This window comes from Protopterus annectens, chromosome 13.part0 (assembly GCF_019279795.1).
Source record: "Protopterus annectens isolate FY-2018-M chromosome 13.part0, PAN1.0, whole genome shotgun sequence".
Taxonomy (NCBI): domain Eukaryota; kingdom Metazoa; phylum Chordata; order Ceratodontiformes; family Protopteridae; genus Protopterus; species Protopterus annectens.
The window spans coordinates 717,290,387-717,314,195 of record NC_056747.1 but is presented as its reverse complement, the minus strand read 5'-3'; the positions used below and the strand labels follow the sequence as shown (position 1 = coordinate 717,314,195).

The window sequence follows — 23,809 nt, the reverse complement described above, 5'->3', positions numbered from 1 at the left end:
GCCCCAGATGTCAGGTGCCCCCACAAAGGGGTATATCCAAGAAAGGGTAATTAAGCAAGATACATGGAGATCCAATCAGGGACAGTTCTTGCTTACTTATAGCAGTGATATAAGAGGGATATGTGACATCATTAGACGTAATTGGAGGGTGCTACATACAGATCAAAGGATAGCAGATATTGTAGGTGAAAGACCCCAGTTTACCTTTAGAAGGAACAAGAATTTAAAAGACATGCCCTGTCATGAGCCCAGAATAGTCTCTAGTAATATCATGAGAACTGGGCAGCAGGGAACTTTCCCATGTCAAAATTGCAGGGCATGTGCCCACATTAATTCCTCTAATTTATTTATACATCCTAGGACACAACGGGAGTATTCATTAAAGGGATTTGCTAACTGTAGAACTAGAAATGTAGTTTATTTGGCTATGTGCTAACTTTGTACCTCATACTATGTCGGTAAGACAAATTGTATGTTAAAAGAAAGAATTTTTGGACATATGTTTGACATCCGGCATCATGATGTACGTAATGCTTTGGCACAATATGTAGATGAACATGCTGATCATTTTTTTAAGTTCATGGTTTTGCAGAATGTACACAATAATGGGAGGGGGGTGATTTATCTAATGAAACTGAATGTTTAGAAACAAAATGGATAATTAGACTAGGTGCGGATAGAAGCCCTGGTCTAAATACAGCTGTACCTTTAAAGCCTATTTTAAGAAAAAGGAGGGTAAAATATTAACTTTTGATTAGTTGCTATGATGTTTAAATAAAGTGGTTTTAACTTTTTTACTTTGTCTGATGAAGGGCATGTTTGCCTGAAAGCGCTTACTGTGTACGCATTTTAATAAATTCTGATCAAGTAAGTATTGCCTCTTTTGCTTTTGTCATGGAGTCTCTTGCCATTTTTATTGGATATACTTTGTGCTTCATTGGCGGAGTGACTCTGGTGCAGGATTCCACTGTTTTTTTGAGTTTTAATTCATTTCTGTTTTGTGCTGTCCTGTGCACATGGCTGAGCAAAGAGGAGAGCAGACAGAATTAGACTACCGTCCAACACCACCACTGGTATCAACTATGAACAGTAATACTAGAGGCATGTCATGGACATTAGTTAATCCTCTCCTAGGTCTGGACATTAGAAGCTTAGCTTTAACAACTACGGAGGCAATCTATGACAACAGAGGTGAGACTGATGTTTATGAACTACTAAACAAACTGCAGAATAATACAATGCGTTTAAAACACCTACAGTGGCAAAGATTCCACCTGGAAGCCTGTATTAAGCACAATATAGTACCCAGGGGGTTACGAGTTATATGTATGCCGACACAAGGCGACATTTATCCTGAACTATTAGCACGGTGGCAGGAGATAAATCTGCAAACCAGTACACCTTACATGAAGCTACTCATTGATTTTTTTACTCCGGAGGAGAATCGGGTTATAAGTAGTGTTGAGTCTTTGAGAAGAGATACAGAACTACGATTCAAAGAGGAGTATCAACAGGACAGCATTAATGATTTTTTTGCTTACAGCTTCACCTTATGATGCCAAATTACAACGCACCAAAGTTAAGAAGTTGGTGCGTGACTTCAATGATTTTTCTGCCGGTCACATTTTTGTTTGGCCACGTGAGAATGTAAACAATTCTTGGAGGCTGAATGCTGCTAATAATAGAAGGGAACCCACCTCTAATCAGCAACATGAACAGCAACCTGTAGCTTCCAAGAGTCTTTTAGAGAGGACACCAGGAGCAATTGCTGTTTCCAGTGTGACGAAGGAACAACTAGAACGCAGGGATCCATCCTCTTTTAAACTAAATGATTTCTTTGCGCCACAAGAATTGACGCAAGGGAACAATGTATCCATTAACCTGGAAAATCTCCCTGTATCTTCAGGAGCCAGACCAAAGACAGCTCTGGGTTTTCAAAGTACAACTTTTCCAATGCTGCCTGCTCCAGTGAAGAAGAAAAATCCACTGAAACGGAGTTTCTCAATGCAACATGAACAAAAGAGATGCAGGGTCTCACAGTGACTGAGGGTACATCTGGTAACATTGTTTATAATTTATCTAGCGTTGAAGTTTCAGATTTGCAACGCGCTATTTTAAACAAGGGTTTGACTTTTGTTCCTGATGCATTACCTGACTACAGTCAGGTTATAGTGGATGTGATGTGCTTTGCTAGGAATGTTTTACTTAAGAACATGTTTTATAACACTACAAGTAATGGAGGAGCAAATAACACTAACCCCACTGTCACTACATTTGTAAAACTGTGTCAGAATGAGATAGAGCAGTACGTACAAAATAGTAGTAGGCATAGATATCGAAATTTAACACATGAGCAACAAATAGCCCTAGAACAGTTACATCAAGATGATAGGATAGTGATACAGTCAGCGGACAAAGGAGGAGCAATTGTTATATTAAATAAACAAGATTATTGTGATAAACTCTTTTTATTGTTACAAGATACTATCACTTTTGTACCACTTTCTCCTTTGATGATTTTTTTCCTTAAAGGATAGGATTAAGACCATCTTATCCAACATGAAAAAGAGTGGATTACTGACACAATCTTTGTATGAATTTATTCTCACTGAACATCCACGGGATTCCTGAGTTTAAGGATCTACCTAAGTTACACAAAGATGGCTCCAACTCACCCATGAGGCCCACAGTCTCAGGGAGGGGTTGGGCCACTGAGAATATTTCAATTTGGGTTGAGTGTGCTTTAAGACCTGTGGTTGAATTGTATCCCAGGATTTTGAGAGATACAGTACATTTTTTGACCATTCTATCTAATAGTATGCATGATTTCGACAATGTTGACTACATGTTTGTCACTTTGGATGTGAGGAACTTATTTACTGTCATCAGTAATGAATATGGGCTTAAGGCCATAGAGCATGTTTTGGCTCAAAAATTAAAATTAGATGAAGTCAGCAATGAAAGGGTTTGCAAACTGCTAGGTTTGGTACTTGACTACAACAGCTTTATGTGTAAAGGTGTTTGTTATAGGTAGGCACAGGGTGTAGCTATGGGGGCACCCTGTGTCAATTCCTATGCCAACCTGGTTTTAGCTTACTGGGAGGATGAGGTGTTGTTTTGACAGACACATCCCTGGACCAACATGTTAGGACATTATGCCTGTTTTGTCGATGACATGTTTTTTTTTTGGAAGGGCACGAAAAAGGATTTGTGCTCTTTCGTGAGTTTTCTAGAGAGCACCACTGAGTTCTTTAGATTTACTATAAGCTCTTCGTCATCTGAGATAGATTTTTTTGGATGTACGTCTACGGAAGAATGAAATAGGAGAGACTGAAACTATGCTTTTTAGAAAGGATTGCTGGAGAAATAGCTTACTATCCTTTGATCGTATGCATCCGAGACAAATATTCACTAACATTGTGAAAGGTCAGGTTAATAGAATCTCCTGACTGTGCACTAACACTGAGTGATCTGAGTTGGAGGCAAGTGTCCTAGTAGAGAAACTTGTGGACAGGGGATACAAAAGACAACAAATTGATTTGAACATAAGAGATGTAAAAACTAAGCAGAATGGGGTAGCTAAACCCTGGTACCACAGGAGTATCCAAGAAAGGGTAATTAAGCAAGATACATAGAGATCCAATCAGGGACAGTTCTTGCTTACTTATAGCAGTGATGTGGGGGGGGGGGTATGTGACATCATTAGACGTAATTTGAGGGTGTTGCATACAGATCAAAGGACAGCAGATATTGTAGGTGAAAGACCCCGGTTTACCTTTAGAAGGAACAAGAATTTAAAAGACATGCTTTGAAATGAGCCCAGAATAGTCTCCAGTAATATCATGAGAACTGGGTGGCAGGGAACTTTCCCATGTCAAAATTGCAGGGCATGTGCCCACATTAATTCCTTTAATTTATTTATACATCCTAGGACACAAAGGGAGTATTCATTAAAGGGATTTGTTAACTGTAGAACTAGAAATGTAGCTTATTTGGCATTTGCCAACTTTGTACCTCATACTATGTCGGTAAGACAAATTGTATGTTAAAAGAAAGAATTTTTGGACATATGTTTGACATCCGTCATCATGATGTACGTAATGCTTTGGCAGCAATATGTAGATGAACATGCTGATCATTTTTTTAAGCTCATGGTTTTGCAGAATGTACACAATAATGTGGGGGGGTGATTTATCTAATGAAACTGAATGTTTAGAAACGAAATGGATAATTAGATAGGTGCGGATAGAAGCCCTGGTCTAAATACAGCTGTACCTTTAAAGCCTATTTTAAGAAAAAGGAGGGTAAAATATTAGCTTTTGATTGGTTGCTATGATGTTTAAATATAGTGATGTTAAATTTTTTACTTTGTTTGATGAAGGGCATGTTTGCCTGAAAGCGATTATTGTGTATGCATTTTAATAAATTCTGATCAAGTAAGTCTTGCCTCTCTTGCTTTTGTCGTGGAGTCTCTTGCCATTTTTATTGGATATACTTTGTGCTTCATTGGCGGAGTGATTTTGGTGCAGGATTCCACTGTTTATTGGAGTTTGAATTCATCTTCACATCTTTCCAACTACAGGGACTGAAGTGCAGATGTTCCCCTAAGAGAAGGATGACCTATGCCACTGACCACTTTGACAGAAACTAGGTAAAGACAGAAGTAAGAGGAAGGAGGGGATTGGTAAGGTACCCACCCCAAGCCCAGGAGCACAGAGATAGAAGGGGTAATACAAGGGAGGAAATGGTGCCACAACTTTGATCTATTCGAACATTTACAATGATGGCAAATTTCCAACAAAGCTATACTACGTTCTTTGTAATTAATATTGCAGAACTAAATTAGGGGAGGACTCCCAAAGCTAACTTAATGGGGTGGTTGGAAAGCAGTCTATGAAAGGGAGACCAAGCTCTATAGGATGGCATAGGGAAAAATAGCTCTGAAAATGGCACCAAGGTGATATGTGGCATGTTTGGGTCAGAACATGTAGGCGCTGACTACATATCTATCCCCTTCAGTTCTTTTCTGCAGACAAAGCCATGGTCTCACAAGCAAAAACTAGACACCTCACTTGTCCTAGAAAATTTCTGGGGAATGAAGGCCTAATAAGATGCTCTTGAAAATTTAGTATTCTGGAAGGAATTACATAACTTACCCTTTCAGGCAATCACAGCCAAGTCCTTGTTTACATTTTTAACTACTCCAAAGCAAATAAGCAAAGAAAGGTGTAGAATTCTGAACATGAAACAGCTCCTTGTACAAAAAAATTTCTATCCAGGATTCTGGAGAGTGGTGAGATGTGTGTGAGGGCATCAACAACAATTCCTGAATGAGGCAGCTTTTTGCACTGAAACACCTTCTGTGCACCTTAATATATCCATGAGCAATGCAGCTATATTTACCAAGCATATGGAAAATCATAAGGGACAGAGCTTTTGTCAAGAGTGGGGATCTAAATTTTACCAACTCAGTGACCTGCCATCAAAAAAGTGAACAGGATTTGTAGTAAACCAGCCAGAGAATCATATTAGGTATATTTTGCTCTTACGGGCTTAGCATAAATTTGCTGCTGATTATAACAAAAACACCACACTTGACTATCACGTACTGTTCTTGGCACAGTGGATGAAGTTCACACGACTACTGTAGCCTTTGCTGGCTTAAAGGCTGTCAACGCAGTGATCTAGTTATTTAAAAATGAAAGCACTAATGTGGGGCTGGCTAATTATTTACTTTTTTAAAGTCACCTCTTGAAGAAATTATTTCAGGGTTATAGTTAAGAATTCAGCTTCAAACCCTTTACTGACCCATACTGGTGTTCTTCAAATATATACTTGCCTCATTCCTCCCAAATGCTGCACTATGGATGGAATGGCAGTGAACCTATAGTATCAGATACATCTATCTTCATCAGGGTGGCAATTCTATTTTTAAAATGACAAACTTCTGGTGAAAGTTGTTTGTGGAACTTGTACTGCTGATTTTGCTCTAAATGCACCATTCTTTTTTTTCTACGCTGCAAACTTGTGTTTTTATAGCACAGACTCTCCTTTCCAGTAGTAGTAGTATGCTGTGCCCTGCCTGCATCACGTCTGAATGACTCCCAAATCATTGCTCATACCTGAAGCTGGATCACCAGAACTGGGAACATAAAACAGTGGCATTTCCACTGTTAAGAATATTTTTGACACCGGTATCTTTTCCACTTCTCAACACAAATGCGTGAAACTTAATAATGGGCAGCTGTGCTTAAAGGGTATGACTCGGCTAAAGATTACTCTCACATATCTGAATAAGCATCCCAGTGTGGTATGTCACTACTAACATCAGCAAAACATCTACAGCATCAATACAATGAATAAACATTAAAATTTATCTCAAAAGACCACATGATGTAATGGTCCTATCCACTGCCAAACAAAGAAGATTTGAGTCTGTGAACAGAACATGTAGGGCTCCAAGGGTATCAATGGATAACAGTTCTAGAGTTATGAAACAATTCTCTTTCATAAAAGGGAGCCTGGGGACTACAACAGCTCTCAAAAGCAAAGGATTACCTACAAGGCAACATTTCCAGACAGCTACTGCATTTACAATACAGTATGTAACTCCAGTAAATCAGACTGCATGCAAAAAGTACAGTTGTGTACACTTACCATAAATGTAAATGTTCAAGTGTATTCACTGTTTCAGTTATCACATTTGTGTTATCTGCTTGCAGTAGCCTTCAGTCTGCCTTATTATCAAAGTCTTGGGTCCTGCGTCGGTTGCTGTCTCATCTTCCATGATGTCAGGTAGTCAGGGGTATAAAGCATGCAGCAGACACCATTACATCAGTTTTTCTTGCCCCAGATGTCAGGTGCCCCCACAATGGGAAGCAATTATATACAAGGTTACACCTCCAACAAAAAAGCAAATACACCAAAAAGCTTTAAGCATAGTAAACAAGAATAGAAGTATAGTCAATAGAAGTCAGGGGGCTGGAGGGAGGGCAACCAGGACTGCAACAGTGAATACACTCCCAACATCTACATTTATGGTAAGTGTACACAACTGTACTATGTTCTTAGTGTTTCACTGTTGCAGTCATCACATTTGGATAGATTCCCAAAGCTAAGGATGGAAGAAGGAAATTAGATAGCATTAGGACCAGCTATAAGGCCCTGCAAGACTGCAGTGGTAAAACCAGCTCTGAATTTAGAAAAAATTGGCAAGTGGTAATGCTTGGTGAAGTTATGTACAGACTCCAGGTAGCAGCTTCTAGGATGTCCGTGGTAGGGACACCTCTGAGAAAGGCTGTTGAGGTAGATGCAGCCCTGGTTGAATGTGGTCTAATCCCCTGTGGGGTAGGTTTTCTATGGTGGTTATAGCAGAAATTAATGCAGTGGACTATCCACTTAGAAATGGTTTGCTTTGCAATGGCCTTCCCCTCTGCCCCCGCTGCAAATGCAACCAGCAGCTGTTCAGATTTCATGAGAGGTTTAGTCCTGTCAGGTAAAATCTAAGTTGTCTGTGCACGTCCAATGAGTGCAGTATACAATCCCCCTTGTTCTGTGGATTAGAAAAGAAGGTAGGCAAATGAATGGACTGATTAAGGGCCACACTGAATACCACCTTGGGCATGAAGGAGGGATTGGTCCTGAGGGACACCCTGTCAGCATGAACGATGATGAAAGGCTCCACTGTCATGAGGGCCTGTAATTCTGTAATTCAGACACTCTTCTTGCTGAAGTGATGGCTAGAAGGAAGGCTGTTTTCCAAGAAAGGAATTTCAACTCAGCATTTGCAGCTGGCTCAAAGGGAGGTACAGTGAGTTTTTCCAATAAGAAGTTGAAGTCTTGGGCTGCAGTAGGGGCTCTCCTGGGTGGTCTTAAGTTTTTGGCCCCTCTGAGGAACTACTTCAACAGTGGATGACAGAAAAGGGGTGTTTCTGTATTGTAATGAGCTGAAATGGCTGAGGCATGAATTTTAATGGAGGAAAAGGCTCTTGTGAAGCACCTCAGTTAACTATTGAAGAATCTGAGGTAAATTGGGTGCTGCTGTGCCCAGCCCCCGAGTTTGGCTCCAGGAACAGAATCTTTTCCATTTTTCAGCATAGGATTTTCTAGTAATAGGCCTCCTTGCCTCCAGAATGACATCCATCACTTGTTTACTGAGGGATGGTAATGGAGAGATCAGGTAATTAGCCAGGCTGCCAGGTTCAAGGTTTGAAGCTGTGGGTGCAGTATCTGGCCCTCCTGCTGGGACAGCAGGGTAGGGGTCTGAGGAAGGTGCCATTGTGTCAGCAGTGACACACTGCGCTAGAGGGGGTTCCAGTGTTGGCATTGCCAGTCTGGTGCAATCAGTATTGTCCTTGGTTTGTTCAGTTTGATTTTAGTAGTACCTTGGAGAGGACAGGCAGAAGGGGAAAGGCATAAACTGACAGGTTTTTCCAGGTGAAGGACAGGGCATCCACTTTCCATGTTTGTTTGTTTGTGGGAAGTTCTTGTGCAGAATTTGTCCAACTGGTAGTTCTGGGGGAAGGCAAACAGGTCTATCTCTGGGCTCCCCATTTGTTTCCCAACATGTTGAATATCTTTAGTTCCAGTTTCCATTTGTGTGGGTCCATGAGATTTCTGCTTAGGTCATCTGCCAGTGTATTTAGCTTTCCTGGCAGGAACTGAGCCTGTAGGTGCACTTGGTAGCTCAAGGCTGTGTTCCACAGAGCCATGGCTAGTCTGCAGAGAGAGTATGAGTGGGTTCCTCCCTGCTTGTTTATGTACCACATAACAGTGGTGTTTGTCTGTCTTTACCAATAACTGTCCTGGAATAATGTGGTTCTTGGAGGCTGTCAGAGCATTATGTACAGCTAACATTACTTTTTGACTGATATGCAGGTGCATTTGACTTGGTTTCCATTTGCCCTGAAGGCACTTCCCTGCCAAGTGAGCCCCCCATGCATAGTATGATGCATCTGTTGTTGGGGTTTGGGTGGCAGGGGGTAGAGTGAATGGCAGTCACTTGTTTTGGTGACAGGCCTCTGCCCACCAAAGGAACTCTATCTGTAGAAAAGGTATGATAGGAATCACTGATTATAGATCCTGAGAATGTTGCACCATAGGCTTTTTAGATACCACTGTAGTTTCCTCAAATGCAGTCTTGCATATGGAATTAGCAGAATGCAGGTGGCCATGAACCCCAGGGCTTGCAGTATTTTCCTTGCAGATAGCTGGGTCTTTGTGGCCAGTAGTTTGAAGTAGGCTGTCAAATGAACTTGTTTCTCTGGTGTGAGGTAGGCCATCTGGGAAGTTGTATTCAAGCTAGCTCCCAAGAAACACAATTTGCTGGCAGAGTACAAGATGGGATTTCTTTTCGTTTATGGCGTGCCCTGGAGAAGTTAGCAATTTCTTTACAAAAGCCAAATGATTCAATAGTATGTCCTGGCTTTCTGCCTGAATTAGACAATCTTCCAGGTATGGGTATATTTGAATATTTCTTTGCCTGCAAAAGGCAATGACTGGAGCTAGGCACTTTGTGAATACCCTGGGCACAGTAGATAAGCCAAAGGGAAGTGCAGAGAACTGACAGTGCATGTAGCCTGCTTTGATGCATAGGTATCTTCTGCAAGATTCCTTTACTGGGATTTGGGATGTGCAGGTAGGCTTCCTTTAAGTCCAGTATTGCCAACCAGGCATCTTTGCCTAGCATAGGAAGCAGTTGAAGAGTTAACATCTTGAATTTTGGGATTACCAAAAATGTGTTTAGGACAGACAGGTCCAGGATAGGACGCCAGGAAGTGTCTTTTCTGGGTACCAGAAAAAAGTCTTGAGTAGAAACCTTGCCCCCATTATTCTTCTGGGACAGGATAAATAGCCCTGATGCTTAAAAGAAAGACAACTTGCTTTTGAGCCTCTGCACACTGATTTGGAGGTAGATTTGGCCAACTGTTTGGGGTTGGTAAGGAGTGGAAGTGGAATCTGTATCCTTGGGAAACTATATTTAAAACCCATTTGTCCTGGGTAATGAGTTCCCACTTTTTTGCCTGCAGGGCAATCTTGCCCCGTTAAGGAACAGTCAGTTGAGCAGGGCTTGGAAGGTTTAAAGTTAAGTCATTGAGACTGTTTACCCTAGGGGGGAGTCTTACTACTTCCTGCTTTGAAAGTGGGAGCCCCCCCACTGCTTAGTCCTGTGAGTTCCTTGAGACTGCAGCCTGGGTGTTCTGCTGGTTCTGGGTTTGGACTGAGAAGGCCTGGAAGAGGCAGGAAAGGACCAGTTCTTAGAGGGCCAATGCCTGCTAAATCTGGGAGGCTGTACTTGCAGAAAATCTTTAACAGTTTGCAAAGATTTAGCTTTTTCCTCCATCTTTTTAAGTACTACTTCTGCTTTGTTGCCAAACAGGCGGGTCTTGGTTTAAGAGAGCATCCAGCAATTTAGCCTTAACATGATCCGGCAAAGATTGCTTCTTAAGCCAAGCATGCCTTCTAAGTACAGACCCAGTGACAGTAGCCCTACAAGATGCCTCTAATGAATCAAAACCACATTGCAAAGTATGTTTTCCAACTTGTTCAGCAAAATGCATTAAATCCTGTAAATCTTTATTTTCAGCAGGAATCATCAATTTCTGTTTAAGCAATCCAATAATATGCGGCTGATACTTTCACATATGAAACTTGCAGTTTAAGGCCCTAATGGCCAAGGTTGCAGAAGTGTATACTTTCTTACCCCATCTATCCAGCGCCCTGGAATCTCTACCAGAGGGGGAAGGATTTTTGGCAGTAGTAGCCTTAATGCCCTTGGGTCCCTGTGAAATGGTTTCAGGATCTGCAGTAGGATTTTTAAAAAGGAACTTGTGAGAGTCAGGAACCCTGTAATACCTATCAGGATTTCTGGGAGCAAGAGGTAAATAGTCAGGGGCCAGGCTAGATTCCGAGAAGGCTTCTAAAGGCTATATAAAGGTATAGCTAAAGGCCTGTGTTGGGGAAGAAGTAAGAAATCCCAAAGCCTCTGTTTGGATTCAGAGTAATCCTGGCTTTCCCAGTGAAAATGCTCCCTAAGAGTATGCAAGGTTTCACCAAAAGAGAAATCCTCTGGAGGGGAAGCAGAGGGAATGGAGTCCTCTGCATCAGAATACTCATAGGTAGAGAAGGGTAAATCCTGGTCATCAGTGGAAAGAGAAATTTCAGAGTCCTGATCAGAAGAATCAGAAGGAAAATCAGTCCTAGGTCTCTTACAGGGGGAAGGGTGGCTTCCCCTGATTAGAGTAATAAGGTCTTCAGCCATTCTTAACATTTGTTTTTTTAGGCATAGGGGGCCTGACCATGCAGTCTGGGCGTCAGTTTTCTAGGCATGAATCGAGTTTTAGGCCTTGAAGAAGAAGATGGCGTTGGTTTAATATGCAAGTCAGTAGGCTTGAATACACCCTCAGGAGCCGGTGCCTGCACAGCGGCTCCGGACCCATCCAAGGTAGAGACATCCGTAGGTTCCACAGTCGAAGAAGCATCTCGAAGCATACCAGACTCCCAATGGGTCTCAGTAGAGGCCTGGGAATCTGAAGTAGCGGGCATCAGGGGCTGCGAAAGCACTTCATTGTTGGAAAACACTCCTGAGCACTGTGGAACCAAATGAAGCTCGTCCTCTAGATGCCACATCTAATTTGTAGTGAGAAATGAAGGTATGCGGGGAAGACCATGTAGCCGCAGCACAAATGTCACTAATAGCAAGCTTATAATGAAATGCTACCGAAGTAGCCATAGCCCTTGTAGAATGAGCCTTGACAGAGGTGGAAAGCTCCTTGTTAGAATAAACATAAGCTTGAGTAATACAATCTCTGATCCATTTGGCAATAGTGACCTTTGTGATTTGTTTTCTGCAAAGGACACAAACAACTGATCTGTCTTCCTTGATTGTTTGGTCCTATCCAAATAAAAACGTAACTGCCTGTGGACATCTAGTGTGTGGAAAATAAATTCCGCTTTATTGGAGTATTTCGGGAAAAAAACTGGGAGCTCTAATGACTGTTGCAAGCATAAAGTAGAACAGACTTTAGGAACAAAAGAAGGATTTGGTCTGAGGGACACTCTGTCTGTATGAAAAACCAAGTATGGAGGTTTCACTGACAAAGCTTGAAGTTCTGAAACCCTTCTGGCTGAAGTAATTGCCACTAGAAAAGCTGTCTTCCATGATAGAAACTTTAAATCACAGGTAGCTGCCGGTTCAAAGGGGGAAGAAGTCAAGGCACGTAATACTATATCGAGATTTCATGGAGGTGCAGGATGAGAAACCGGAGGTCTTAATAGAGCAGCACCTTTCAAGAAGGTCTTACACAACCTGTTGCTCATTAAGGGTGGGTCTATGGATTCATGAAAATTAGAAATCGCTGCCAATTGTACTTTGATGGTAGAAACAGAAGAGCCTTGGTTGAAAAGAGAGGTTAGGAACTTGAGTACTTCTGCTACGGGGGTTGAAATGGGGTCCAGGCCCCGGAGTTGAGCCCATATAGCAAATCTTTTCCATTTGCTAGAATAAAGTTTCTTCGTAGCAGACTTGTGGGCTGAAGACAATATGTGCACTACATCTGGGTCTAGTGCATGTCTCCTGACTATGGTTGGAAGAGGAGGAGCCAGGCCGTCAATCTTAATGTGTGTAGGGACTGGTGTAGTAGTCCCGACTGATGAATCAGTAGGTCTGGGACCTGGTCCAGGAACCATGGACCTTCCAGAGCATGTTTCCGAAGATAGGGAAACCAGACTTGACGAGGTCAGTAAGGAGCAATTAAGATCATCTTGCTCCGTAAGAGAGAAGCCTTCTGAATTACCTTGGGTAGGAGAGGAACTGGAGGGAAGGCATAAAGCAGGCCGGTGGGCCAAGGATGGACTAACGCGTCCATAGGGCTCTTCCCCGGAGCCGGGGTTAGGGAGAAAAAATCTTTGCACTTCGCATTCAGAGGAGTCGCGAAGAGGTCGCAGCACGGAACCCCCCATTCGCTGAAAATCTGTCTTGTAATAGTCATGTTCAGAGACCATTCGTGAGGAGAGAGGATGGTTCTGCTCAACCTGTCGGCTATGACATTGGATTTGCCCGGTATGTGAGTAGCCACTAGAAAGCGTTTGGTTGAGATTGCCCATTCCCAGACCCTCATCGCTTCTCTGCAAAGAGGATAGGATCTGGTCCCTCCCTGCTTGTTCAGGTACCAGACAACTGACATGTTGTCCGAGTGAACAGCAATTACGCCCTGAGGGAGGTAACAGTGAAGGGCTTGAAGGGACAGGAGTACTGCCCTCATTTCTAGGATGTTGATGTGGAGAGAGGTCTCTTCCGGATGCCATTTGCCCTGGACTGACCTGCCCAGGGAATGCCCCCCCCACTCCGTCTGGGAGGCGTCCGTGGTCAAAGTGGCCGCCGGAGGAGGAAGAACAAAGGGTCGTCCCTGATCCAAATTGGAGGACACTAGCCACCAGCGAAGGTCCCGTCTGCAAGATTCTGTGATCCATATTAGATGAATGAGAGGGAGTTCCTGAAAGGACCACTGAGTTGAAAGAAGCCATTGGAGGATTCTCATGTGTAACCTTGCCAAGGGAACTAGCAGAACTGTGGCAGACATCGATCCCAGAAGTTGCATGACCATTCTGGCTGGGGCTTTGGACCTGGGGAGTAAGGCTCGAACCTGATCTTGTATGATTTGAATTCTGTCTGCAGGTAGATAGACCCGCATCTGGTTTGAATCTATCTCTGCCCCTATGAATCTTATTCTTTGAGATGGCCGTAACACAGACTTTGGCCAATTGAAGGTGATTCGAGGAATTGCCCAGTGATGTTGTGGCTTGCAGGCTCCGTGAGAAGTAGATGCTTGGAGGTGGCAGTTAGAAGCCAGTCGTCTAGGTACGGAAACACCTGGAATCCTAGACTCCTCAAGTGAGTAGTCACTACTGCCAAGCATTTGGTGAACACCCTGGGGGCTGTGGTGAGACCAAAGGGCAGCGCACGGAACTGAAAATGACTGCTTCCTAGGCTGAAGCGCAAGTGTCTCCTGGACGTTTGATGTATTTTGATATGGTAATACGCGTCCTTGAGGTCTATGGAGCACATCCAAACACCTTTCTCCAACAATGGGAGAATGGTTTGTAAAGTGACCATTCGGAACTTGGATTTCTTGACTGAACGGTTTAGGTTGCTTAGGTCCAAAATGGGCCTCAAGTCCCCGGTCTTTTTTGGCACTAAAAAGAATCTTGAGTAAGTCCCTAATCCGATCTGGTCTGCGGGGACCGGTTGGATGGCTCCTTTTTGCAGCAGTTTTGAAATTTCTATGGCTGCGGTATCCCGCTGACTGGGTGGCGGGTCCGGGATTCTTTTGGACTGAGGGGGGGGGGGGGGACAACAGAATGGGATGGAGTAACCTCCGGCGATAATTCGAAGCACCCATCGGTCCTGAGTGATCCCTTCCCAGGCCTTTAGGTGCTTCGAAAAATGACCTCCGACTGGCTCCGGATCAGCACAGTCGGGCAATCCCTCAGGGACTATGAAAGGTTGAAGAGCCACGAAAGGACTCGCGGTCTCCAGTGTTGCGGGGGCCTCTGCCGCCTCTGGGACGGCGTCTTCCTGATGAATGTCCCCCTCCTCTGCCTCTGGAGGGGGAACCTTCCTGCTGAGAGGTGTAAGACTTCTGCGATCTCCGGAACCACATCTTCCCTCCTCTTTTAGCCTTGGGATAAGGCCGAAAGGGAGTGGAAAATTGTGCCCCTACGGCAGTCAGAGTCTTACCCTCCTGTTCACAGTGGGTAAGTGTGTCTTTCACCTTGGGCCCAAACAGGGAGGACCCATCAAAGGCGTCGAATGAAGACTTGAAGGCCTCCGCGAAATGACACAGGCGGAGCCAGGCTTGTCTCCGTAGAGCAATGCCTGTACCCGCCGCTCTACTCGCCCCTTCGGCCGCATACGAGATGAGCCTCATGGACGAGTTCGAAATGGATGACATTGTAGCCAGCTGAGATCCAACCGTCTGGGCCAGCTCCTCAGGCAGGTTACCTAAGAGGGTATCGGACAGCTCCTTAATCAGATCCCTCTGGAATCTCGTAAAGTGCGTAAGGTAGTTCAGAGACCTCAAGGTAACGGCCGCTGAACTTAGGGTGCGCTTGCCGTACCGATCCATGCTCCTAGACTCCTTATTAGGAGGATGGACGGACGTAGAAGCCTCTGCTACATCCTGCTGTGTAGCAGATGCCACCACCATAGCATCCACAGCCACACCTTTCGTGAGGAACTCTCTATCTGGGGGTGCTGAAAGAAATTTGTTTGGACGAGCGGGCACCGGTTCCACAGAGTCCAGGTGTTCCCACGCCCTTCGATAGATCAAATCCAAGAGCTCGTCGAAGGGCGGAGACACCCAGGAGGCGGAGGGCTGAGCCCCGAAGGCCTTCAGGAACACTGACTCATCCATGCTCCTAGACTCCTTATTAGGAGGATGGACGGACGTAGAAGCCTCTGCTACATCCTGCTGTGTAGCAGATGCCACCACCATAGCATCCACAGCCACACCTTTCGTGAGGAACTCTCTATCTGGGGGTGCTGAAAGAAATTTGTTTGGACGAGCGGGCACCGGTTCCACAGAGTCCAGGTGTTCCCACGCCCTTCGATAGATCAAATCCAAGAGCTCGTCGAAGGGCGGAGACACCCAGGAGGCGGAGGGCTGAGCCCCGAAGGCCTTCAGGAACACCGACTCATCAGCAGAGGGAGGTTTGGACTGCCAGCCGCCTCGTTGTTTTAGGGCTTCTAGGATGTCTGCAAAGGAGACATCATCCGAGGATGACTTGGGGGACCCCTCTGCATCATCGAGATCGGTGTCAGATGTCAAAGACTCGTCAGGGGAGTCAACGTGCTTCCTCTTGCACGTTTTCTTCCTGGAAGGTTCTTCCGAAGAGGCTTCAGAAGGACCTCCAGGAGGGGGAGAAACCCCCGCGGGGGTAACCTGAGGCCCCGGGGCTCCGCTGTCTGCTGACAGGGGAACTGCCAATGACCCAGTCTCCAAATGTAGGGAAGGAGCTGGGGAAACTGTGGAGGTAGCCAATGAAGATTTGGCTAGAGCACTCCTCATAGCCCTGAAGGCGGGACCACCAGAATCCTGGGAAGGTCCCCCCTCTGTGGCCATGACAGTGGACGGTACTCCCGCCGCCGACGCACCAAGAGGGAGACTTGGGACTGAAGGTATCAATCCCGAAGCCTCCCCCCCAGGGCCGAAGGAAGAAGTCCGTGCACTGAACTCCGACCCAGGAGCCGGAGTCGGAGCAAGGGTCGGGCCTGACCCTAACACCTCCACTGGTTCCACCAACACCTGCTCCAACGGTGCCGAAGCTGTTGGAGGAGGAAGTACTGTAAGGGAGTGGACCATCGGCTCCGAAGCCAAATGGGCTGGAGCCGAAACCATCTTTTGGAACACCGGAGACTGGAAAAGTCGAAGGAGTACCCTGTCGATGTCCGAATCAGACATCCTGGAAGATCTCGAGGATACCGATCGGGCCCGAACCGATTTCTCCATCGGCTCCAAAGGGCTCGGGGACCGGCTCCGAAAGGACTCCACAATTATCGGCTCCGAGGAAACCTTCAAGGAAATTTCCCTCGGCGCCGATAAGGACTTCGGCTCCGAGGGGGAAGTGTCTGAGCCAATGACCCTTATCGGCTCCAGTATCAGTGGAGCCGATGAGGGTGACCCGCCTCTCGATGCTCCAGACCTCGGCTCCGAAACCAGAGGGGTCGAGGTAGGAGGCATCGAGGCAGACCGTTCCGACCTCGGCTCCGAAGTCCGTGGAGCCGATGGAGAAGTCTGCTTACCTTTTTAAGCCGTCGGTTCCGACTGAATGGTCGGAGCCGGCGCTTTCCTCTTCTTAGAAGGAGACGGAGAGGAAGATAGAGCCTCCTCGAAAGAAGGCTTGATTAATCCTTTGAGGATTAATTTGTTTTTCCTCTCCTGGAGGACTCGGGAGGAAAACGCATGGCATACACTGCAGGATTCCTGGAGATGTTTGGCGCCAAGACAATAGACGCACGAGGAGTGGTCGTCCGTTATGGACATTTTAAACCAACACCTCGTGCACTTTTTAAACCCGGAGGGTTTATGTTCCTTAGACATAGTTATGCAGAAAAAACAGAACACAACAGTAAACTTTAAACAGTTTAGGACACAGGTACAAATAAGTATGCCTGTACTCAGAATATTATAAACTGAAAGAAACTTTTTTTTTTTTTTTTTTTTTTTTTTTTTAAACACAGAGAAAGAAAGGGAGAAAACAAGGAGGGTCAAGACCCTCTAACTCAAACGGGTACTTGAACCACACACAACCACTAAAGTAGTTAGTACAGGGGAAGGCCCCTCTAACTGAAACGGAACCTTCTCTGACAGGAAAAATAAAGCAAAATTTAATAAAACAGCAAGAGATACACTCGTACACAAAAAATAGCCGTTAAAACAGCTTTTGGGTTGAAAAGAGAGAACTACTGACAGGAAAAGAGACTATTAATATAGTACTTAGCCCAGCCAATGTTGAGACCACGTCCAAGCTCTGTAAGCGGCAAATGAGATCTGGGGGATTAGTGGTGGTGCATCCTGGGATAAAGATAGCTCAGCCAATTAGAGGCCTCGCTCTATAGCATAAGCGTGCCGAGTTGGAGCCGAGGGATCGGCTCCGAGCCCATCAGTCAGAATGTAGGCGAGATAGGATCACATAACATCATTTGTTTTTTTAGGCATAGGGGGCCTGACCATGCAGTCTGGGCGTCAGTTTTCTAGGCATGAATCGAGTTTTAGGCCTTGAAGAAGAAGATGGCGTTGGTTTAATATGCAAGTCAGTAGGCTTGAATACACCCTCAGGAGCCGGTGCCTGCACAGCGGCTCCGGACCCATCCAAGGTAGAGACATCCGTAGGTTCCACAGTCGAAGAAGCATCTCGAAGCATACCAGACTCCCAATGGGTCTCAGTAGAGGCCTGGGAATCTGAAGTAGCGGGCATCAGGGGCTGCGAAAGCACTTCATTGAGTACCGGCGAACTGGCGACTAGCTTAGGAGAAGTGTTGTCGGCAGCTTTGGACCTATGCGGTCTGTCTCTGTCTTTAACTTTGCATTTTTTCGGAATGTCGGTAGTCGGGTGGCTTACCGAAGCTATTTCTGGATAATTGAACTGAGTACCAAAATATTTAGAAGCATAAATGAACAGACGACGAATAGTTCGAGGTTTGAATAAGGCACAAAACCGACAGCGAGGTATGTCGTGGTCTGGGCCTAAGCAAAGAATGCAGTACGAATGAAAATCTTTATGAGGTACTTGCTTTCCACAAGAAATACAATTGTTAACTTTTACTGACATCAGTTTAGAGCAAGAAAAAGGTTCCCCAACGAGGTACTTAGCTTAGTTGAAAACTTCGGTTCTGAAACTCGAAAACAAAAATTTCAGGAGTCGGCCGACCTGCACTTGCGAACTGCTTCTGCTTTGGGCACTACACGGCAAGAAAGACTGATGTAATGGCGTCGGCTGCATGCTTTATACCTCTGACTACCTGACATCATGGAAGATGAGACAGCAACTGACGCAGGAACCAATACTTTGATAAACAGGCCGAATGAGGGCTACTGCAAACAGATAACCCAAATGTAATGACTACAACAGTGAAACACAAAGAACATCAGCCCAGTGATTTCACAGTGCGTCATCACCTATACAAAAGTAACCAGGCAGAGTTCTTAAAGCATGTGTGGTCTGAGTGGATGAAGGAAGCACAAAACCTAATTTCTACAAATCCAGTTACACTGTAAAGGGAAATTCGTGGCAAGCACCTGCCACAGATGGCAAGCACCAAGGGACATGAAGGAGAATGGCAGTCAATCAACAAAGGACAGAAAAAAATAGTACCCCTACAACTACATCTTGAATAGTATAATCATTAAATACAAAACCTGTCAAAACATGCTGATAATCGATGAATGTCAGAAAATCAGTTCTGTTGCATGCCAACAAATGCATAATTCCTGGATTACTTCTGTGAATCACAAGTTACTCAAGTATGAAATATCAACACTTTGACAACAACTTACCTTTTTCTCTCCTGCACAAGACTCTTGGTAATATTTGTGACTAAGAAGGTCTCTTGCAAATGATGCCATTGGTTGCACATAGCGAGCAATAATTTCATCTAGATCTTCAAATTCCTGAAAAATGAAAATACAATAAAGATGCTTAACTGTTAGTCTTTTCAAAGATACATAACTTAAAAAGATATGGCTTTGATTAGCTAAGAATGTTTAGATGAAGGCTGACAAGTTAAACCCACCTGTGTGAACAGCTACTTTGTTAGGAAAAGAATCAGCACCTTCCTGATTGCTCCTTCTATGAAAGGGATGTACATACATTCACTCCTGTTTATTACATTCTAACGCCCTGTCATTATATTGCCAAGGAAAAGGAATTCCTCTTTTGAAACGACAGAGCTGTCTGTGTTAGCAGTCACAGCAAACTAGACATACAATTCCAACAGAAGCAGACAGACTTTAGTAATAGTAAACAATAACAAAGATGAGCAACATTCACCAGCACAATAACCAAAATCATTTTGTTTGACCAATGTATTACCAAAAATTAAAGCTAAAAGTTGATCCTTATCTATAAGGCCAAAAAAATGTCAGGAATGTGCTGCATGACAACTAGATGCAACTCAGATGAAGCAAAAACTAAACCAGACCACAAGTTCTTCATTCTGTCCTTTTTAAGTATACTGCTGCACTTCCACAATGATCTGTACATTTAAAATTATATGTCATAAAAAAATAATGTTGTATTGTTAAGTAACTTTATTCCTTAAATAAGAAGAAAAATGGAAAATACTGGAGAAGCATCACAGGAAGGTCTTCAACTCATTTAGTACTGCATTTAAGGGTGTGGAATTAAAAACAGACTACGAGTTAAAACAATAGTTTGCGGTGCAAAGTTTTAACATGCTTAATGATCACATTACTCCTCCTCAACAAACCTAAAAACACTTCTGAATATGACTGATACCTCACCCTGAATTATATCACAACAGATGTATATTCTTATATGCTTCATAAGGTCAAACAAGCAAATGCATGCAAATTTCCTGAATATCCAAAGATAAGATAGTGTATATGTGTCTATATGAATGAAAGAGTAAAAATGACACAGACTGCTCAGATACTGAGCTGGGAAAACTCAACGTTTTGCTATGCAAGAGCCTGCTATAAATAACTATATGCACTCACCCTATCAATTGATCTCTGAAGGAGTCCTTCATGTCAAGCTTTCTTCCTCCCCCCCCCCCAAGCCTCCTCTACACAGCTCTACTGACGCATCTAAACTGGTATTCAAGGAGAACTGTGGTTCTACTGCCTCTTTCTGGTTCTGAATAGGGTAGGAGATTTCAGCATGACTATGGACCATAGCAAGTATAATAAACACATCTGATCTGCCAACTTCCAGGTGGCTACACTCTGCAAGGGCTCATGTTCCTGCTGCCACAAAGCACCAATTAAGTGTCCTTTGATATAACAGATACCTTCCAACACAATGGTATCAGGAACTGAATAGGAGATTCCTTCAGCTCACTCATTTTGGGTATCAGTATCAGTATAACATGTTGCGCTCTGAACAATCTTCTGTGCCTGGTGCTAGCCACAAAGGTTGAAGTCTAAAAGAAGAAGGATGCTCATGCATTCCCTTGCATGGATGGCTAGAATTTAAGGGGGCCCCAATGACAGATTCTTGGGTGGAGTCCCTGGTTTAGGTGTTCCCATGTCTGTAAACACCTGGGGATCTTTGTAAAGCAGCAAGAGCCCCCTCTGAACTCAGCTCAGAGGACTGCATTCATTCTGACAGGCATCATATTCTTCATGGTCATTCTTGTCCAAAGATATGGCGGGAAGAGTTCTACATGCAGGAAGCCTGGATGAGGGCTAAGGGCAAGTCCAGGCTCAAGATTCTTCTTGGCCTTCTCAGGTTACCTGCATCCACTATCTTCAGAGTGTCTTGCACATACTTGAATATGTAGGTGCTGCAGTGGACTATGACATGTTAGGAGCTGTAGAGTCATGACTCATACAGATTACCTTCTGATGTCAGACCGTTATTGATGTTGATTGCCAGTTTCAAAGTGAACTTCTCAATCCTGCAGCCAAAGCCATTACAAGTTCTGAATGTTGGAAGCTTTGCTGCAAGAAGTGAAGTCCACCTGAATTCTTTTACAATTCAGAGAAAGTGGGCTCCCATATGGATAAATCATCTCCACACAAACTAGTGGGAGTTAGGGACAGTGACTTTAACCAAAAAAATTCAAGAGAAGGAGCTAAGAAGGAAAAGTACAGTTGTGTAAACTTAACATATATGTAGATGTTCGAGTCTATTCACTGTTGCAGGGTTATCTGCTTGCAGGTGAACCTCAGTCGGCCTGATAAAGTCTTGAGTCATGCATCAGTTGCTGTCTCATCTTCCATGACGTCAAGTTGTCAGGGGTATAACGCATGCAGCCGATGCCATTACATCATTTTTTCTTGCCCCAGATGTCAGGTGCCCCCATAATGGGAAGCAATTATATACAAGGTTACACCTCCAACAAAAAGCAAATACACCAGAAAGCTTTAAGCATAGTAAACAAGAATAGAGGTATAGTCAATAGAAGTCAGGGGGCTGGTGGGAGGGTAACCAGGACTGCAACAGTGACTACACTCGAACATCAACATTTATGGTAAGTGTACATAACTGTACTATGTTCTTTGTGTTTCACTGTTGCAGTCATTACATTTGGGTAGATTCCCAAAGCTAAGGAAGGGAGGAGGCAGTTAGATAGTATTAGGACCAGCTATAAGGCCCTGCAAGACTGCAGTGGCAAAACCAGCTCTGGATTTAGAAAAAATTGGAAAATGCTTGGTGAAGGTATGTACAGAACACCAGGTAGCAGCTTCTAGGATGTCCCTGGCAGGGACACCTCTGAGAAAAGCTGTAGAGGTAGATGCAACCCTGGTTGAATGTGGTCTTATCCCCTGTGGGACAGGTTTTCCATGATGCTTATAGCAGAAATTAATGCAATGGCATATCCACTTAGAAATGGTTTGCTTAGAAATTGCCTTCCCCTCTGCCCCTGCAGCAAATGCAACCAGCAGCTGTTCAGATTTCCTGAGAGGCTTAGTCCTGTCCAAGTACAATCTAAGTTGTCTGTGCACATCCAAGGAGTGCAGTATTTGTTCCCCTTTGTTCTGTGGATTAGAAAAGAAGGTTGGCAAATGAATGGACTGATTAAGGGCCACACTGGATACTGCCTTGGGCATAAAGGAGGAATTGGTCCTGAGGGACACCCTCTCTGCATGAAAGTTGATGAAAGGCTCCAACTGCCAAGAGGGCCTGTAATTCAGACACTCTTCTTGTTAAAGTGATGGCTAGGAGGACAGCTGTTTTCCAAGAAAGGAATTTCTCTACATTTGCAGCTGGCTCAAAGGGAGGCAGAGTGAGCTTTTCAAATACAAAGTTAAGGTCCCAGGCTGGAGTAGGGGCTCTCATAGGTGGTCTTTAGTTTTTGGCCCCTCTGAGGAATTGCTTCAGCAGTGGATGAGAGAAGAGGGGTGGCACTATATTATAATGAGCCGAGATGGCGGAGGCATGAATTGTGATGGAAGAAAAGGAAAGGCCCTTGTGAAGCATCTCAGTTAAGTATGGAAGAATGAATGGTAAAATTGGGCACAGTTGTGTGCATTCCCTATGTTTGGCTCCAGGAACAGAATATTTTCCACTTTTCAGCATAGGATTTTCTAGTACTATGCCTCCTTGCTTCCAGAATGACATCCACCCCTTGCTTACTGAGTGATGGTAAAGGAGAGGTCATTAGCCTGGCTGCAAGGTTCAGGGTTTGAAGCTGTGGGTGCAGTATCTGACCTTCCTGCTGGGACAGCAAGGCAGGGGCCTGAGGCAGGTGCCACGGTTCCAAAAGTGACACACTGTGCAAGAGGAGGTACCAGTGTTGGCGTGGCTAGTCTGGTGCAATAAATATTCTCCTAGGTTTTCCTATCTGATCTTTAGTAGCACTTTGGAGAGGAGAGGCAGAGACGGAAAGGCATAAACTGATAGGTTTTTCCAGCTGAAGGACAGGGCATCCACTTTCCAAGCTTATCTGTGGGGAGTCCTTGTGCAGAATTTGTCCAACTGGTAGTTCCGAGGGGAGGCAAACAGGTGCATCTCTGGGCTCCCCCATTTGATTCTCAAAATATTGAATATCTTTGGTTTCAGCTTCCACTCGTGTGGGTCCATGAAATTTCTGCTTAGGTCTGCCAGTGTATTTAGCTTGCCTGGCAAGAATTAAGCTTGTAGGTGCACCTGGTAGCTCAAGGCTGTGTTCCACAGGGCCATGGCTAGTCTGCAGAGGGGGTAAAATGGGTTCCCCCCCTGCTTGTTTATGTACCACATAACAGTGGTGTTGTCCATCTTTACCAATAATTGTCCTGGAAGAATATGGTCCTTGAAGGCTGTTAGAGCATTTTGTACAACTAACATTTCTTTTTGATTGATATGAAGGTGCATTTGACTCAGGTTCCATTTGCCCTGAATGCACTGCCCAGCCAAGTGAGCCCCCCATGCATAGTCTGATGCGTCTGTTGTTAGGGTTTGGGTGGCAGGGGGTAGAGTGAATGGCAGTCCCTTGTGGTGGCAGGCCTCTGCCCACCAAAGGAACTCTGTCTTTAGACAAGGTACGATAGGAATCATTGATTCTAGGTCCTGAGAATGTTGGCACCATAAGCTTTTTAGATACCATTGTAGTTTCCTCATATGCAGTCTTGCACATGGAATTAGT

The 23,809-nt window shown here is 44.4% G+C and overlaps 1 protein-coding gene across 1 annotated transcript in view; it reads right to left on the bottom strand.

The window, feature by feature from the left end:
- The window catches only part of SUPT6H (SPT6 homolog, histone chaperone and transcription elongation factor), a 2,620,423-nt gene that overhangs the window by 368,779 nt on the left and 2,227,835 nt on the right, over positions 1 to 23,809 (bottom strand). Inside the window, exon 30 of the mRNA XM_044054882.1 lies at positions 19,056 to 19,169. Within this exon, the coding sequence (XP_043910817.1) occupies positions 19,056 to 19,169 (114 nt within the window). The remainder of the gene's footprint in view (positions 1 to 19,055; positions 19,170 to 23,809) is intronic.